This window comes from Arvicanthis niloticus, chromosome 4, assembly GCF_011762505.2.
Source record: "Arvicanthis niloticus isolate mArvNil1 chromosome 4, mArvNil1.pat.X, whole genome shotgun sequence".
NCBI lineage: Eukaryota > Metazoa > Chordata > Mammalia > Rodentia > Muridae > Arvicanthis > Arvicanthis niloticus.
The window spans coordinates 64,002,034-64,021,166 of NC_047661.1; the positions used below are offsets into that span (position 1 = coordinate 64,002,034).

At 46.9% G+C, this 19,133-nt stretch overlaps 1 protein-coding gene across 2 annotated transcripts in view; it reads right to left on the bottom strand.

The window, feature by feature from the left end:
- Fhdc1 (FH2 domain containing 1) overlaps positions 1-19,108 on the bottom strand; it is a 40,117-nt gene extending 21,009 nt beyond the window's left edge. Inside the window, exons 1-5 of one of the 2 annotated variants that reach the window (XM_076932590.1) lie at positions 18,978-19,108; positions 18,329-18,686; positions 11,878-12,515; positions 3,163-3,224; positions 2,281-2,383 (exon numbers count right to left, since the gene is read on the bottom strand). In XM_076932590.1, coding sequence (XP_076788705.1) covers positions 2,281-2,383; positions 3,163-3,224; positions 11,878-12,378 — 666 coding nt within the window. In that variant the 5' untranslated portion in view covers positions 12,379-12,515; positions 18,329-18,686; positions 18,978-19,108. Of the gene's footprint in view, positions 1-2,280; positions 2,384-3,162; positions 3,225-11,877; positions 12,516-17,280; positions 18,687-18,977 lie in introns of both variants that reach the window. The other variant, XM_034500965.2, reaches the window with a different exon arrangement.
- Positions 19,109-19,133: the final 25 nt, after the last annotated feature.

Genomic DNA, 19,133 nt, shown 5'->3' on the forward strand with positions numbered 1-19,133 from the left:
CGGCAGCTCCAGCAGGGGTGGCCTGGTGGGTGTTTCTGCTGAAGCTGAGTGTGAAGTGTGTGGTGAGCTGCCACCAAGAGTCAGTAATGTAAACAAGATAAGGGACAGGCCTGTCACACGATTAGATGATTAGATGGAGGGTGACCCTGCACAGGAGTGTGTGTGTGTGTGTGTGTGTGCTCTGGCCTGTAGTCAGGGGATACAAAGGCACCTCAGGGGTCCCATCCCAGGCTTCTTTGCAATTAGCTCAACTAACTGGAGCTGGGGGACCTGGGAGACCAGGCTAGCTCTCAGGTACTTCTTCCTCACTTACCCCACCCCCACTCCTGTACAGTCTCTGTTCCAGTGATATCCCACAAAACTCAAGAGACAAAGGATCTTTAAACTAGAGACGCTTTGACAGCTCTTTGCTCTTTGGGAAAAACTCCTCTGTGTTTTCTAATCATTTTTGAACTGGACATGAAAAATACAAATATTAAGAACACAGTGTCCCCAGCTAGTCACAGCGAGAAGCTGGCAGCCTCCCTCGAGCCTCAGTTTACCACGAGGAGCCTTGTGAGTACTTGCATACACACTGTCAAATTTGATAATCTCTTTTTAAAAATGGGGAGTTCAGTTAGGCTGGGCACTCAGAACAGCCCTAGGGAGGGTCAGGAAAGAGGCCACGAGGAAAGAGTTTCACACCCACTGAAACCCAGGGCTGCATCCATGTCGGGGAGGCACTCTGAGCTACATCCCAAGCTGAGACAAACTATCTTTTTAAAACCCAAATTAGTTAGGTCCTACCTGTGCTAGCAGAGATTCTGAAACCCTCATTCTTCATACAGGAAAAAAGAGAAAGGGCAGATGTTCTTTAAGACGCTTCAATTACATTAATGAATGCCATTAATTAATCTGGGTTTAAGTGAATTACACTTCATTTGTAAACAAAATCTGGAGCAGAGAGAGTGTGTCCCATTGTCAGATATCTATGACTATAACCAGAGTCTCCTGTTACCCACTAATATCCAGTCAACATAAAAGAAAAAAAAATCTCCGCCTCCTGTTATTTAATGGCAGTAGAGTAAACTTTCATAAATGGTGTCTGGGATGGGGGGTTCACGAGAGGAGCCCAAGGACGTTTGGGAAAGAGGATTTGTGAGACGCTTACCTCTTTATTTGTTTTTCATACAGTGCTAGGGATCTACCAGAGCCTCAGACATTCGACCCACACCTCAGCCACTCTTACCTTCTACCTAGAAATTGTCTCTTTTGACTTTTATTTACAGAAATAAAATCTTTTATAAAGTCATATGCCATTTTAGTGATTATAAGCATATGGACGTGGGTAATTTCTTCTTGAGTCTTTCTTCAGAAATAAGGGTTGCTATCGCCTCAATTGTGGATGGCTTTAACAATTCCTATTCTAGCGCCAAGGCCCAGGGGTTTGGCTCTGTGACTAAGGGTTCTTTCTAGCCTTTAGGTCAGGTGTGTGTGGGCTGAATCTGACCCTTGGGGGTCGACAAAGCTGCCCTCTGCCCTCCAATGGAGCACTATATCAACTCACTCAACCCCAACACACACACTAAGAAATATATTTTGTAAAGTTTTAAATTGCTATTCTCTTTTATCCTATGAAGCTTTTAACTACCCAATAACTAGTGTGGTCTAAACAAAACCAATACCTTCCTAGCACAGTACTTTCTGTGACCACGAGTCCTCCCTTTTAGTCAGTTACATGAACACCGTATGTATGCTAATACTCACTGACAGTTACAATGTCTTTATCCAAAACTGCTTTTCTTTTCCCTTTTGAAACAAACAAACAAACAAACAAAAAACCTAAAAGAACAAACAAACAAAATACCCCAAGGTGTAGGTGTTATAACCTGGGTTCATTCTAAGCAAAGGTCAAATGTTAAGATGATGGGAAAAAAACCTGAAATTTATTGAGCTCCCTTGTGCCAGGAACCATGCTGGCTGTTTAAGCCGGGCTTAGTCATCTTGGGAGCCGGTGAGGTAAGGGCTATTGTCCTCATTTTGCAGGAGAGGAATCTAAAGTTCGCAGGTGCTCAGGACCTTGCCCTCAGTCTGGCGGCACTGCCGCTCCATGTGAACAGACACTGAGTCTATAGGCCTGGCTCTTTCTATCAGACTGTGTGTCACCTTCTACTTCGACATGAGACCCTTCTGATCTGGGGAAGGACAGTACCCTTCGTACAGGGCCTTTTACACCCAGTAGAACATATACCTTTGCACCCCACTCCAAACACCCAAAACTCAGCATGCCAAGTTCCTTACCTCTTCTGACTCGGGCAAAAGCTTAAGGATTTCTCGAAGCGTCTCTGACCCGTAATGCTCACTCTTTCCTTGAAGGATATCCTCTACGATGGACTGAGGAGACCTTGAAAAGATAGAGAATTGCATTGGCTGTCTGCAGTGCCAACAGGGAAGTGAGCCAATAAAAACTAAATCACACCCCCTCCCCACTGCCGCCCCCTCCCTCTCTTCTGCCTGCTTCTTCCTGGTCCAGAGGACCAAGCAGTGCCACTACTGAAAACCACTCTAAGGCTCCCTCGTCCAGAAAAAGTCCCTGGGAATCCCAGGGAGACAGCACCAACCACTGGGATCTTTAGCAGAGGATGAGTGAAAACTCCCTGATGAGGGGCTCACAAGGCCTCATGCCTGGGGCTGGTGCTGTTTTCCTCAGTGGTATAACCACTAATAGGTTGCCTGTGTCCCTGTAAATGACCCCTGGGCTCATGTAAGCAACCATAATTAAACTCAGTAGGTGAACAACAACAACAAAATAGAATTGTACTTGTTAGCTTATTAGGGAGAACATTTTCAGGGGCAGCAGGGATGAGAGTAATGAGGGATCAAATTCCCTAAACCCTGTATATGTGTATATGAAATGGTCAAAGAATTAAACAGGCACACGCACACACATACTGTCTTGATATACAGGCCTCCAATGGACACTGCTGGGCCTTTCTTCCTCATTTCAGATTGTGAGCTCACTGCAAAGACAGACCCTTATAGGCCACAGAGCCACACATCTCGGAAGGACATAGAGGAGGACGGAATGTCCCTAGCTAAGATTATAATCTGAATTTCAGCTCAGTCACACCCTCATAGCATGAAGGTAGCTACAATTCCAGACACATGCAAAAAAAATCTTACTTTTTAAACTGCTTAAGAAATATGCCAATGTTCATGCTTCGCTTTGCATCCAAGACGGTAATCTGGAAAGAAACAGATACATAAGACGTTTTAAATATAAATAAAAGCAGCCCAGTCCAGGCAGGGTATGGCACACACCTTTAATCTGAGTGCTTGGGAGGCAGAGGCAGATGGATCTCTGTGAGTTCCAGGTCAGTCTGGTCTACATAGTGAATACTAGTATGTTATAGCCAGGGCCACACAGAGAGACCGTGTCTCAAAACAACAAAATAACTAAATAAATATTAAAAAAAAAAAAAAAAAAAAAAAAGCAGCTGGAGAAAACAAGAAAGGTAAAACCCTGTCAAAGTATAATACTGGTGCACAAGGGAACACATTTACATATGTAAATATGGTAATTAACACATGTTCCTAATATGGCTTTATGAAAATTTTTACTGTCCTTTCCTAGCAGTAAAAATGACACACAGCACTGGCTGTGGAGGCACACACTGTCATTCTAGCATAAAAGACAGAGGAGAGAGGCAGTTCAAGGCTAGCCTAAGCTCCAGAGCGAGTTGGAGACAAGCCTGGTCTCTATGACAATAGCCACACCACCCTCCACCCCCAATTCATTCTGGAACTGGGTAGTTCAGTGGTAGAGCACTTATCTAGCAAGTGCAAGGCCCTGAGTTCTAGTCCAAAAACCATACACAAGATGTATGTTTACCACACTAGTACATACATTCAAACAGATAATGTCTTAATTTAATTTAAGATTTCTTTTACATGCAGCCCGTACTTATCATATAAGAACTGAAATGGCGGAATACAGCGACAACTCGGCTGAGGCCGGGGCCCAGGGCTGATTGACAGACATAAATCACCCATTTAGGAGAAAGTAAGGAAGTATCGTAGGCACCTGTGGTAGGCGCCTATGATTTTAACACTCATGAGGTTGGGGCAGGAGGGTTATCAAAAGTTCAAGGCCAGTCAGAAACTGTCTCAAAAAAAAAGGATTCTACATTTTGTTTGCTCAAAAATTTTTAAAAACATTCTCCTTTTGCCAGGAAGTCTCAGATCCATACATTTTCCCTCTGTCTCTGATTTAGAAGGTACTTTATATTATATGTAGACCAGGCTACTCACAAAATCCCAGAGATCTGCCTGCTCAGATTAAAGGTGTACACCACCAGGCCTGGTATTATATGGCATCTTTTGATTTAACAGATGTTAATATAACTATCCTATTTGTACCTTCAAACCTAGATTGGGCTGTAGCAAGTTTTAAATATTCAGAAACAATAATTTAAGAAGATTTTTATTAAACAATAGAGTAGAACCTGTAGGGGTTTGCTGAGAAGTTATCTTTGCCTCCGGAATTCAGGATAAGGGATGGAAGATGACTGAAAACTCCTTCCCCCCCCCCCCCCCCCATTTGTCTTTTGGTAAAGAGAGGCTTGATGTGAAATAGAGACCAACAGAGACTCATCGAGAACAAAAGAGAATCAGGTTTCAGACCAAACTCTCCATCTCTGGGTTGACTCAAGTTTGTAAGCAACAGCAAGACCGTTAATGTCACTTCCTGGCTATAAGGTTAAATTTTTACAAGGTATAGTTGTCTCCTTTTGAAGACTAATCTTAAACAATCTCATTATTTACTAACCTATGGGTTTATTTGATGTTAACACAATCACCTGCCAGCTATAAAATAAGCTTCCAGGCTGAGAGGGCACCCTGCGTACAGGATTCCTACCGAGGACTTCAGTTCAAGTTCAGTGGGAAGGAAGAAAAGAAAAAGAGAGGGAAATAAAGCCTGTGAAACTTAACACTCTTAGGAGAAACACTCCCACTGGGACAGGGAATCTCAATTTATTAAGACAGAAAACTGCTCATTAAAACTTGTAAATTAAAAGGCCACAAGTAGGAACACGCTCACTGATACAGTTGTATCCATGTCTACCTAGAATGGAAACAAGCCTGTTGTATAATTCTCTCACTAAATTGCCACCTCTTGTTGTGTTTAATCCCGGACTGGAGCATCCTTCCCCCCAGCCCCCACTTCCAACTCCACCCTCATCCTGTTCACCCTTCCACCCTCTGGGGCTCTGAATACTTGGCATAGGTCCATAGCCACCACTGCTGGAAAGCAAGGAGAAATTACTCTCATTATCCCTATTTGACAGATAAGGAAACTGTGCCTCAGAAGTGTCATCTTGTGGCTTCCCCCAAAGCAGTGTTGGCACAGAGTGTTAGCCTGCTTCTCTCTGATTCTTCCCCCATCTGGTTTCTGTGAGTTTAGCACTGGTGGGTCTCCCATGGAATCAGTAAATGTAGCTTCCTCCTACACCAAGGTAGGGAGGTCTATCCAGAAACAGGGACAGGTCTGTGAAAAGCATCCAATCACAGTCTGGCCAAGCCAAGTGGCATCCCTGGAGTTGGTAGTGTGGGATGCCAGGTTACATCATAGTTTCATTAGATAGACCAGCCTCCAGGAGCCCCAGCCCCTCAAAGGGGCAGCCAACATGCTCAAAGTCAAGGACGGCTCTAGCTTGCAGGAGATATCCCCACAGCCCAAGCCGTTTCTCAAATTGGTCCCACTCAGCCAGTCCCTAAGGAAAAGCCTTGGCTGGTCATGACTGATCAGCTTACCAAGAAAACAAAAGGCCAGCACTTCACCCAAACAAGGAACAAGAGACAAACGATAGCATTTAAGGACAGAGCCTGCTCTCTGGCACCCTCAGATTTACCTGGTGACTGATTCTCCCGCTTATCAAACGGGATCCTTATAACAGCTATAAAGGTATTTGTTAAAGCCCTTCAAAAGAGGGTTATCACCGCCCATGTAAGGAGCTTATCTCACTTCCCAAACTCTGGCTGCCACAGAGCTAGTGTTTCGGCTGCAAAGCCCTTTAGAACTGGCCTTAGTGTGCTGGAACCTCGCACACACAGTGGCATTTGACAAAAGTCCCAGTAGGCTGTAAAAGTGAAGTCAAAGCAGACAAAGTGCCAAATCCAGGATGCGCCAGCCCAGCCATGACCATTGTCACCTTGCTCTCGAGCTCCGTGCCACCTATGCCAGGTCTCTCCTTATCCCCATTCTCTCTATAGGGGAAGACCCCAAGGCCTGGCATGTCATTGAAGACAAGAGCCCACTGCTGTGCTAATCCCCCAGCCCTACAGTTCTTGCACTCTTCCTTAGCATCAATCTGACAAAGTCTGCCTCCCAGATCCTTCACAAGAAGGAGAAACTTGTTTCAATTGTAGGAAGCTATACATACTTAGTATTGGGACCATCTCTGGTGTACAGCTTGGTGGCATTATGTGTATCCACATGGTACCATGATGCCATCCAGCTCCAAAGTGTTCAAATGTTGCAAGACTGAAGCCCTGAATTCATTAAACTGTAGTTACCATGGTCCACCCTAGCCAATGGCCCTATCTGGTACTTTCTATCTCCATGATATTTCCATCCTCTTTTTCTATTTTTTAAAGTTGTGTGTGTGTGTGTGTTTATGTTTATGTGCACTGGTATGCACATGTGTAGACCAGAAAACAACTGTCTGAGTCATTAGTAGGAACACTGCTCACCTCCTTTGAGACTCAAGTCTGTCACTGGCCTAGAAGTCACCAGTTAGGCTAGACTGACAAGCCTGTGAGCCCCAGAGACCCAACTGTCTCCACCTCCCCAGTGTTAGGATCACGAGCATATATCACCACACTCTGCATCTTTATGTGGGTCCTGGGGATTAAACTCAGGTCCTTGTGCTTTTGAGGCAAGCACTTTATTGACTAACCTATCTCTCCAGGCCTTTAGGTCCCTCTTATAGGCAGAACTAGAATTCCCCTTCGTGGTGGAATTATTTCATTTAGCATGTTTTCAAGGTGGAAGGAATAAACCTTTAATTCACTTGGTGTGTTTCCTTGCTGGTGTGTTTTGGGTTTTGTAGTTTGGGGTTTTGATTTCCTGGTGCTGGTGTTGAATGCTGGCCTTAGTGTTGCTAAGTAAGCTGTCTCCTGTTGAGCCAAGTCTCAACCCTGAAAACCACTTTCACTTCACCTTGTCAAAGGGGGCGTTCTTACATATGTTGGTCACCTGAACCAGTGGCTACTTTCACCCTATTTAAAACCTGAAAAGCAAAACAATTTTAGATCTTCTTCCTTTCAGTACAGGCTTCATGTCTCTTTGGTCTCTGACAGTTTTCCATTGTTTTAGCTTTGGTTGGCTACCTATTGGAACCCCTTATTTTATGAGGAGTGGAGAAACCTGAAGTATATGTATTGTTTTAATCAGCACACTATCTAGTTTTACAGTTCTGGATTGTGAGCACGTCCCAGAATGTCAGGTCATAATGGGAATGTAATCATGATTACAGGGGAATGACTGGTTCCCAAATGAGAGCGTGGGAGGATGAAGCAGTGTTGCTCACAGATCCAGAAAAAGCCATCATTCTTGGAGCCTCCCTTCCTGCTCCTAGCTCCTCCCCTTCCCTCTTCCTCTCACTCCCATCCTCTCCTTCCGGTTCACCATCTATACTGTGTCAATATTCACTCACAGTCACCACAGTGAATGACAGCTGGAGAGCCCCATTCTGATCTGTCTTCACCTAGGAAAATGGATCCTTCACCCTGGGTCTGTTCTGTTTGTTTCTCCTTTTGTTTTCTTTAGAATTCACCAACTTGATAAACCATAAACCATAATGTTACCCTTAAGAGTCACGCAAGGGGCTAAAGAGATGGCTCAGTGGTTAAGAGCACTTATTGCTCTAGCAGAGGACCCAGGTTCAGTTCCCAGCCCCCACAGGGGTCTGAATCCCTCTTCTGGTCTCTGAGTGCTCCTTTATGTATGTGGTGCACACACACACACACACACACACACACACACACGACAAGCAAATACATACGATAAATAAACAAACATAAATAAACATTAAAAATATAAATAAACATTAAAATATATAAATTTTAATGTTTAATTAATAAATTAATTAATTAATAAAAACATTAAAAATATAAAATATGTTTAAAAGAATTGCTCAGATTATAAAGGGAGACAGAAATCCAACTAAGACCAGTATGTTGGAGACAGACGACTAACTCTGGTGTTAAGGACTGGAGACATCTGTAGTGGATGGACAGGAACCTGAAATATCTCTTGGATGGCATCAGTGGACTGTGAAAGGAAGTCTGAGCTGAACCTTTTATTAGAAGCCCAGCCTATATCAGTATATCTCCAATTGCTTTATTACTGCTTAATTACTATGACACCATCACATCTGTGATCTCCCAAGTTAATTTTCAGTAACAAGGATACAAGGATGGTAGCGTTTCATAACCTCCTTCCCCCAATTTACTATTTTAAGTGCTGCTCTTTCTATGCCTGGCATTCCGAAACCAACATCTTCCCTACCCTCCAGCAAATTCTTCCTCTGGAGCACAATGGAACTTTCTAGTAGTGCGCTATAAGCCCTTTAAAACAAAAAAGCCAGTCATATAATATCAAGCAATTTCTATGCGAGTTTATTATATGACAAGGGAACCAACCTGCTCCACTGCATGTCTGAATTTCCAGGATTATGGCCTGTTGTCTGGGTTCAGGAGCAGGCCCTCCGAAGAACACACTGTTCAGCATGTTCTCCAGGGCACCTGGACAGAGGGTGAGGACTATTGCTTTTGACCCTGGACTCCACTCACTGCAGGGTGAGCTGGAAGATTTATGGCTGATCTTTGTCAGAGAGTAGCCCTGCTGAACTATAGCTTCTGTAGAAGTTCCACTCAGGAAAGAAGATGGCACACACCAGGCTATTTCCACAAGAAAGACACTTCTAATACTTCCGGCCATGCTGAAGGTAAGGTAGAAAAAAAATAATAGCCCCCAATAATCTCTTAGGTGGCAACGTCAACTAGCATGAACTTCAGAGGACCAATCTAAACTCCTTATTCCTGCATAGTGGAGAGCTGACGGGTTGGATCATCTCTTGGCGCTCGGCCATGTTAATTTTTTAACATGCTATCCCTTGGAGTCAGACCCGTATGTGCTAAAAGTACTACCTCTGCCCTGGGCTCACAGCAGTATCATTCATAAACAGTAAAGGCAGCCCAACTATCTAAGGATGGAGGAGTTGATAGCACAACGTGGTATAAAAACACAGAGGGATCTTGTGGGGATTTGTCTCTGACACATGCTACAGCTTGGATGAACCTCGAGGACATCAGGTGAAGAGGAATAAATCAGCCGCGAAAAAACAAATGGAGTTCCTGGAGTAATAAAATTTACAGAGACAGAAAGAAAAATGGACCTGCCAAGGGCCAGAGGGAGGGGGAATGGGAAGTCCTTGTTTTGCAGGGTGAAAGAGCTCTGGAGATGAATGGTGGTCTTTGCACCTCAATATGGATGCACTAGAAACCATTAAGGTAGAACATTTTCTGTGTAATTTACATTGAAGTATATACATTTAGGGTTGGGGGTTCAGCTCAATATTAGAACACTTGCCTCACATATGCAATGCCCTGGATTCCACCCTCAGCATCTAAACAACAGCAACAACATGGGCTAAAGAGATAGTTCAGTGGTTAGGGGTGCTTGCTGCTCATATAGAGGACCCAGGTTTGGTGAGCACCCACACAATAGCTCATAACCATCTGTTGACTCCAGTTTCTTCCAATGCCTTCTTCCAAGGGCACTGTACACACGTGGTACACAGACACGCATGTGAGCAAAGCCCTCGCACACATAAAAATCAAATGAATAAATCTTTTACAAAATTAAAACTAATTCTTTAGAGCTAGGGAGATAGCTCAGCGGGTAAAGTGTTTGCCCAACAAGGAGGATGACCTGACCATCTGCCATCTTGATCATCCTCAGAACCCATACAGAAAACAGCACTGCAGTACCACAAGTTTCCAATGCCAGCACTCCTGTGTGAAGGTGGGAAGCTGAGACAGGGAAATCTCTGGAAGCTCATGGGCCAGCTCAGCTGGCATTAGGTTGTGGTTAAGGCTGTGGTTAATAAGAGTGACCCCCATCTCAACGAAGATAAAAGGCAAGAACCAACAGAGGGGCCTTCTGACCCCCACCCACACACTGTAGCACGTGAGCAACCCTCAATTCAAATGAACACTCATACTATTTTAAAATAACTCTTTAAAAAAGGAAGTTAAAGAAAAAAACATAAAAGTCTATGATCTAGGCTGCAGAGATGGAAGAAGTTGAACAGAGAGACATTCTCTCCTGAACTTTGGATCTGGCCCAGATAGGGATTCTTCTGTTTCTGTTATGACTGAGAACAATTCACAGCCCTGCCTGCTGGCTTCGTCTCTCAAGGGCCCCAGCCTGCTCTCCAGCTTTCAGCTGGAAAAGTACTAAGTGGTTCTTAACACCCTTACATTTTCCCAACTCCTATAGGCAGCTACTTCTCTCAACTGAGGGCTGTCTCCCCAGGGGCACACTAAGACGAACCTCTTCTTATTCTTGTTCTAGATGTTTCTCTGAGACATATGCCCCAAGTCTACACACACCTGTCCAATCATCCTAGCAGGGAGAATCAGGGGACAAGGGTGAGATGAGACCTGCTGCTCAATCAGACACCTCTGTTGGGAGTTGGTCCAAGGCCAGGGCATTAAGGAAATGACAGTCTCTTCCAGTACTAAAAGGACATCTGACCAAATGAAGGGACAGACAGAAAAGCCTGTGACCAGTACTTAAGGACTCGGTAGTTTCTCCAAATGACTCCCTTTTCCAATTCACTTTACAGTTCATTTGTCACAACAACTGTGGTCCCTGTGGTCCCTGTATTTCCTAAGAATGTGCTTAGTAATTTCAGGAGGGCACTCGGGGTGCCTGGTGGAAGGAGTTAACATGTTCCTGAGGCTGGAAAAGAGGTCAATACTGTTGGCTCAAGAATTCAATAATGCATGGAGCAAATGCTTCACCCCAGGGCCCTGCCCACTTTCTTATCTAGGCAGCTCCATCAATGACCTATTTTCTCTGCTCCTTTCCAACAGATTAAAACAAACAAACAAACAAAGGATCCACATAGAGTTGTATATGTGTTTGGTAACTGAACAACTGTTATCCTCCTTCAAAGCAGCACATTTAGTGTTAACTGGAAACAGGCTCCATATAAAATCTGTCTGAAAATAGCTTGACAGTTTGGCTCTTTAGAAATCCATCTCCACAAAGGCAGTGACTTAATTCAGAGATCTGAGGCATGGGGGCCATCTCAAAACACATGCTGAGGGCACACTGCAGGGGAAGGAATCCCAAAGCAGTCTCGGTCTTGTACTTATGTCTCTTAACAAAAGGCATTTGATCCCAGATGGCTGCAGCTCTTCCCGATAGCAGGGTTCTGGGGTTCAGCCTTCTGTCCCAGGGGAGACAACAAAACCTAGGTTCCAGCTGAACTTCTCTCCCTGACAGCAGATTCGCTAGCAACAGGGTGGTGCTGAGAGGCCAGAGCCAACTTAAGCGGCCCCAACTTATGTGTTCTCTGTATGAGGTCATAATCCATGGGGATGCCTGGGAGTATCCTGCACGCACACTCCCTACACTTTGACTGTTCAGCCCCAGCTCATCCTGCAGGCCCTTTCTGTGGCTTCCGGAGCACAATCTAGCTTGCGTGCTCTCATTTCCCAGTGAAATTTACCAAATGATCTGAAACACGAACTGCCAACACAGAGCAGCATGACCACAGGTCTCGGCCCCTCCCATCCTCTCATGTCATCCTGCAGTCTTACCTCTTCCCGGGCATCTCTGAAGGACGAGTTCAAAGCTCCCCCTCTCTTGGGGAGAGAAGCCTTGGAGGTGTCTTCTTGTTGCCCAAAAAGCTCCTCAATGGTCTTCTTGTCGATCTGGTAGTGATGCTGTTGTTTGGCTGCTAAGGTCCAGATGTTGGTCTTGCCTCGAACTTGCTCCTCTGGAATGGTTTTCCAGAAAAAGCTTCGCATTCGTTTCTTCTTACCCAGGGAACTGTAGCCATTCAGGTAAGAAACTGGGGGTAGTCCTGGAGGAGGAGGAGGGGGGACAGGAGGTCCCCCAGGAAGTGGAGGTGGCAGAGGAGGAGGAGGGGAGGGGGGAAAGCCCTCCCCTGAATGTGGACAAGGTGGAGGTGGAGGTGGTGGAGGAGGAGGTGGAGGAGATGCAGAGGGTGACGTCTGCCCAGTCATGAATGCAGCTGCTGTGGCAAGAGTCCCATTTTCTTTATCGCCGGCCAGGGAGACACAATTCATAACATGCATAGTACTGTTGCCTTCTAAGGAGCTAATTCCTCAACCTTGGAGAAGCAGACACAAACATCAAACTCTAGTCGTACTTCTTGGCTCATAAGTCTGCTGCCTGAAGAGAAGGCAACTGAGCTGCATGTCAGCTTCCAGACCTGCGAAGATGGAACAAGCTTAAAGTCAGTGCTGGTAAACATTCTCACACTAGCTTTTCCTTCAGAGGCCAGGGTCTGCTGGCCCAATGGTTAGATATTTGGGTCAAGAGGACATCTCAAAGCACACCGTAACAAACACAGGTCGTTCTCAATCCAAGCTACATTTTGCTACTGGAAAAAAACTGCCAACGAATCAGCAGTAAAACCAATTTGGAAATCTCCCATTAATCAATGAAGCAGTGCCTGCTATAGTTTCAGGAGCGTTCCCTTTATGAATAAACTACTTGTTCACCAAGAGCTTCCTGGCTTTCTTGGACGATGTATACCTTGGGGAAACCGCCCAAATTGTTGAAGCGTTAGGTGCTTAGTGACCCTGCCTTTTTCCAGTCTGGACATGTTTTCACCGATCACTGGGTCAAAAGGCCTCTTCCATGTTGAAGCGAGCAGATAGGGCACTTACAGAAGACAAGAATGGCCTAGCTTGTTTCCCTGGAGCCAGGGTCACCATGTTCCTGTTCCACAGGTTGATGTGCTTCCCCCAACTAGAGGAACGGGTGCCAGACATGTTACATCACCGCACTAGGCTTCCATTTTCACTACAAAATTACAGTACATTAAACGACTCCATCACCTCTTCAGATGCTGTCACCTTGGAGTCTAGAAAAGCCATTCTTCAGAGGTCTGAAACTTGTCACCTACCTCTCTTCTGCCTCTGTGACACTGTTCGTAAAGGAGATGTACAAGGACACACTGCCTTGTCAAGCTCACCACACGTCTAGCCCTTAACGTACAACTCACTTGTCTTGAAGATTTGTATGTCCATGGACCTACAGATGTTTGGTTTTGGCTATGTACTGGTCATTACTAACCCAATTCAAAGCAGAATCAATATAACTTTATTTCTTCTCATAAGGAGCCAGGTGAGCAAGGGAGTGAAGGAAACCCACAGAAGGCATTAATAGTATTCCAGGGTGTGACATGACTTTTCTGGCTCTAATTATCCACTCATGTCACTGCTGTTAGGGCCTCAACTTGCAGTCACGAGTGGATCCCACAACACTGGGTTAGGCAGACGTGAACCACCTGATATCATTAATTCAGACATCATGAAGCACTGCACACACGACTGGCAGGACTTCCTGGGAGCAAGAGTGCAGTCTAGAAACATTTCCCCCTAGAGCTCAGCTCTGCCACTTCCTCGAGCTGCAATCTGAGCAGGGTGGATGACCTCACTTCAATTTCAGCATGTTTCATCTATGAAACCGGAGAACACCTTTTCCATGGACTTGTGTAAGAAAAATGTGCTAAAACAGGAATGTAGTAACTATTCCTAATAATAATAGCTCATGTGCGCAGTTTCTCTTTATCTTCACAAACTACACTTGACTTAAGGACATCTGGGGGAGGGGCTCTGCACTGACAGCTCAGTGGCTAAAACTGAATACTGGTCTTTCCAGGACTTAGTGCCCATGTCAGAAGGCTTGAAACTACCTGTAACTCCAGCTGCAGGGGATCTGACACTTGGGCCTCCAAAAGCAACTGCACTCAAGAATACATATATACACTCATACATACACATATATGCACTCATGTACATACATACACTCATACATAGTTAAAAAAAAATCTCTTAAAAAGAAAACAAGTCTTGAATTTATAGATGAAATGCCCAAGTTCTGGCTGCTAGAAATACATGTAATATCTTCACTTTGCTACCAAAGTCTATGAATTGTGAGATTTTTTTTTTTCTCTTTTAATATTCAGTGGCCACCAGGCCGGGAGTGGTGGCAAACACCTTTAATCCCAGCACTCAGGAGGCAGAGGCAGGCAATTCTCTGTGAGTTCGAGGCCAGCCTAGTCTACTAGTGGGAGTCTAGGACAGCCAGTCCTACACAAAGAAACCCTGTCTCAAAAAGAACAAACAAATAAAAAAATTCAGTGACCACATGAAGGACAAATATTTTTATGAAATAGCTAACAGTCCAAGGTTTGTTTAATTGGTGGTGTTGGGGATTGAACCCGGGCCCTTATGCATGCCAGCTAGGCAACCCTCCTCAACTGCTCATCATATAACCCTGTCTTTATTTACTTTGGAACTGGGTATTCAACCCACATGCTCAAGATGTCTTCTACCACTAAGCTACATATTCATCCTCTGACAATTTAAGTGTTGAACAGAAAAATGACATTTCCAACTATTAATCTGACACTTAAAATAATCATTCTTAGCCGGGCAGTGGTGGCGCACGCCTTTAATCCCAGCACTTAGGAGGCAGAGGCAGGCGAATTTCTGAGTTTAAGGCCAGCCTGGTCTACAGAGTGAGTTCCAGGACAGCCAAGGCTACACAGAGAAACCCTGTCTCGAAAAACAAAACACAAACAAAAGCTAAAAACCATTGTCATGATTTTACATGTATAATTCAATGGCATCGGTACATTCAGATGTCACCACTAGGTAACTTCTAAATCAGTGAAGTTATAAGTACGTCTCTAAGCTGACTTCTAGTTCACTAGAGATGAAACTGGCTTTTAGAAGGAGTTTTCATAATTATCATTAGGGGCATAACCAGGCTGTCTTCGTAGCTGGCACCCCTAAAGCCCGCATGACTCACTGTCAATTACAGTTTATAGTTACATTTGAACTTTTGTTTCAAGACTGTACAGGTAATTTTGGCAGTTTACTCTCACATATTTTATATACTTCTGTGCATAAAGGAACCCTTTTTTAAATTTCTAATTCTCCAAATCACTTCTGGTCCCATAGATACCAATGTATTTCTTTATCATCCCTACCCTGCCCCCACCCCAGTGATGGAGATTGAACACAGAAGCCTCACCAATGCCAGGCAAGTCCTCTACCTCAAAGCCCTGAACTGGATCCCCAGCACTGGAGGGATGGAAAAGAGGGTAAACCAAAAAACTGTCTGGTCTGGGAAGCAGTAATTCATTCTGTATCAGATACTTACAGGCATAGCACTAAACCACTCAGTGTGTATGTAGAAAGACCGAATGAAGAAGCTGAGTGGCCGAAGGTAGTATGATATCCCCAGTCAGTGTCTTCTGAAACCTACGCCCGAAAGGACTAAGACTTTGGTTTTTAAGTACTGTGCTGTGCACAGTGGAGGTACCAGATAAAAGCTTGCAAAAGTTAAGGGACACATGAACTTGCATTGTTATGATTCTATGACTATTGTCCAGCCTGAGAGAAGAATGCCACTTTAAGAAGTTAAAAGGAACAAAGGGGGACATGTACCTTCCTGTCCCTGGCCCCTTTCTCTGGCAACCCCCTGCTGTAATAGTCAAATATCCTACCTCCAACAGCATCTAGTGAGTCAGTTCACCAGCAATAAGGTTAGCTGCATGCTAGTGATTTTATCCCGGTTACTTAAGCAGTTCATTCTTACTACTAACACTAGGCAGGATTCCTAATGTTAAAGAGGTGGTAAGAAAGAAGGGCATAGATGGCATCTCATCTCTTTCCAGTCATGTGTGGTATTAAAGTCGAAGACTGGAAAAAAGCATTCTACCATACTGTCCACAACAGGGATGACACCGCACAACTCAAAGATGCAAGGAGAAATGCAGGTGATGCAAACACTGCTTCTCACAGTTGGCAGTTGGCAGCAGGGACAATGGGATCAGCCCTGATTCTGTCTGGGAACCGTCAACTCTCCCATCAATCTCCCCAAGACAAACAGAGGCAGGCTGGTATTTAACATCCCCCCTACAGCGAGGAGGCTGTTAAATGCAGAGCTGTCACCAATAGGCCTTCTGAAGACAGAACCCATCTTCAAGTCTGCTGAGTGATAACCATGGTTCATCAGAGGTTGGGGTTACTGCCCCTCCCCCTGGGAACGCTGCTGCTCAGTTGAGCATCTTTTAACTCAGGTTTCAGTAAGGGATGCTTACTGATCAGGAACTTAACCTCCAGCCTACGATCAGCCAACACAGGGTTAGAGTAAAAACGTTCCGAAGAGTTCCTGGAAGAGCTGTCTGGTTCCTAGCTCTAACCAGGGCTTTCTCAAAGGAGGGTCTGCACCGCTCTGTTCAACAATAATTAAAAGTGATACAGAGCCAGATGGCTTCCTCTTGCCTCCTGACATGTGTCACGGATGAGCCTGAGCTGGAGGTGCAGCCGTCCACCTGATGAACTGAGGACTGGAAGAGGCTAAGCTACATACACAGTATTTCTTAGTTGGGAAAAGAGGGACAGGGCTGGGAAAAGTTCCTTCCTTTCTTAAATACCGTTCTCTTCTCTCTATTCACTCCTTAGGGAACATCCCTCCACCTCAACCCCTCTTTTCAAACCCTTTCTTGATCATGAAACACACACAGTTTGCGCGCAGAACAGTCTGACTTGGCACTTCAGCCGGCCTAGAGAACCCACGGGTTTAATCTGTCACGTCACATAAACAAACATTCACAGCTGCCTCTTTCTAAAAGCACGTTTCCAGTTTCTTCTCTCCCAGTTCCCAAACCAGGAAGAATAGGCCCAGGAGCGCCGAAGGATGCTCCCGGAGGAACAGAAGCTCCAGGGAGACAACCGGGGACCAGAGACAGCGCCCGCGGAGCGTCCAACTCAAAGCAGAATTTCTTTAAATACTAGCTCCAGGTCTTTGTGAAACTCGCCCGGAACAGGGTAGGGAGGGAGCACCCAGAACTCGTTTTCTTTTCAGTCAGGATGAACTCAGTTTTTTTTTCCCAAGTCTTGCCCACCACCTCTTTTGGTCTCTATCTAGCCCCGCACTGTGGTGAATCCACTCACCAAAAGGCCCTTGGCTCCTCCGGCTCCCGCTGCAGTTAGCCCAAGCCTTCCCAAGGCCACCAGCTTCCCGCAGCCGCGCAGCCCAGGATCCTCGGACAGCAAGTGAGCTCCGAATGGGCGGTCCCCGCACCAGCTCAGAGGCCGTCTTATCTGGGCCGGGAAGGCGCGCGTCGAGGCAAAGAGACGCCCACACGCGCCGCGCAGGATCCCTAGCGGGGACAGTAGGGACAACCCTCCCGGGATGGGATCGACCCTCCGCTTCCAGGAGTGCCGACACTCCCCAGTCCCGGACCAGCTCAGAGGCCACTGGAGGCCAGCCTCCGAAACCCCTGGGGCTCCTTCGGTGCCGAACGGACCCGGGGTGGCTCGTGTTGTCTAGGCTTCCCCGCCCAAACCGGGGTCCCACTTCTCTGCAGAGCTCAAGGTTCTCGGAACCGTAGCCGCCAGCCGCTTGGACTACCGCTGCGGCGACACCGTGTGGTCCCCAGCGCGGGCTCCAGGGAGAGGGGCGCTCGGCCGCACTGCGGCTTTGCACCAAGGGAGAGGGAATGAGCCCGCGACAGAAACGCAAAAAGGAGTCTCTGGGGCTGGATACAGAGACCTGGCACGCTCGGGAACCATCACTCTCGGGGACCACGAGTGACTGCTAGCCCGCCACTCCACAAGCGCTCCACAAGCGCCACTTCGGAGGTGAACTTCCAGGGAGGTGTGCAGTCATGGGAAGCCTACCCCCATATCACTGTGGCAAGGGCGAGTCCTCGTTGAGAGGGGCTCCTGTGACCTGCGCGACCCGCATAAGAGCCACGAATGCTAACCAAACCTCCGAGGTCCTACCCGCAGACAGCGCCACTCCGAGCTCGGGGTCCGATGCCGGGCTAGTCCCGTGAGTATGCGCCTCCGGGCACAGGGCCTGCGCTCAAGGATCAGGTCCCGGGACCCGGGAACAGAGCTCGCGCTTACCCGAATCCTCCCCGCGCCGCCGCTCAGCCCAGCATCCCCGAACCCAGCCTCGCAGCCCCGGCTCCAGCCCCCGTCGTCCCGCACTCACCGCGCCCCCGCTCCCGGCGCCCGCGCAGCCTCCGCCCGCTGTCCCGGCGCCGCCGTCTCTCCGCAGGACTGCAGGCCGGGGACGGTGAGGGGGCAGGGCGGTGCGGAGGGGCGGGGCCGCTGCAGGTAACAATGCTGCCTACCCGGCTGCTCCTCCAGCCGGCCGCAGAGGACAGCACGCCCTTTCCTGCTCCGCCGCCTCCTTCGCTCCCCCTTCAACCCTAACAGCACCGCCACTGCGCTCGTCCTCGCCAGCTCCGGGCTCCGGAGACTCGAAAGCCGCCGCCCTGCACGCTGCTCCTGGCACCTGAAGACCGGCGCGGGGCTGGGCCGGCAACCACAGAGGGAGATGGAAATTGCTGCAGGGAAAAGATGAGCCTTGGTGTCCTAATGGGGCGAGGGGGAGGCGCCACAGTCGCTACTGAGCAGGTCACTGCCTTCCACAAAAGGAACCTCTGCGGCAGTCTCCTGGACACCCTACCCCGCACACACGCACTAACACCCCACGCACATTCGTAGACACGCATGTACCTCTCTCTCTCTCTCTCTGTCTCTCTCTCTGTCTCTCTCTCTCTCTCTCTCTCTCTCTCTCTCTCTCTCACACACACACACACACACACACACACAGACACACACACAAACTTACATACCTCCGCACGCTCGCGTGCTCCACTCCACAGTAGCTTCTGATTTTTGCAGCTTAGCACTTCTCAGGAGGTCCAGAGCGATCTGGAGGTCAGATCCAATGTGGAGCTGGCCAAATCGTCTCCCACTCGCCTTCCCACACTTTCCTCCCCCACCCTCCC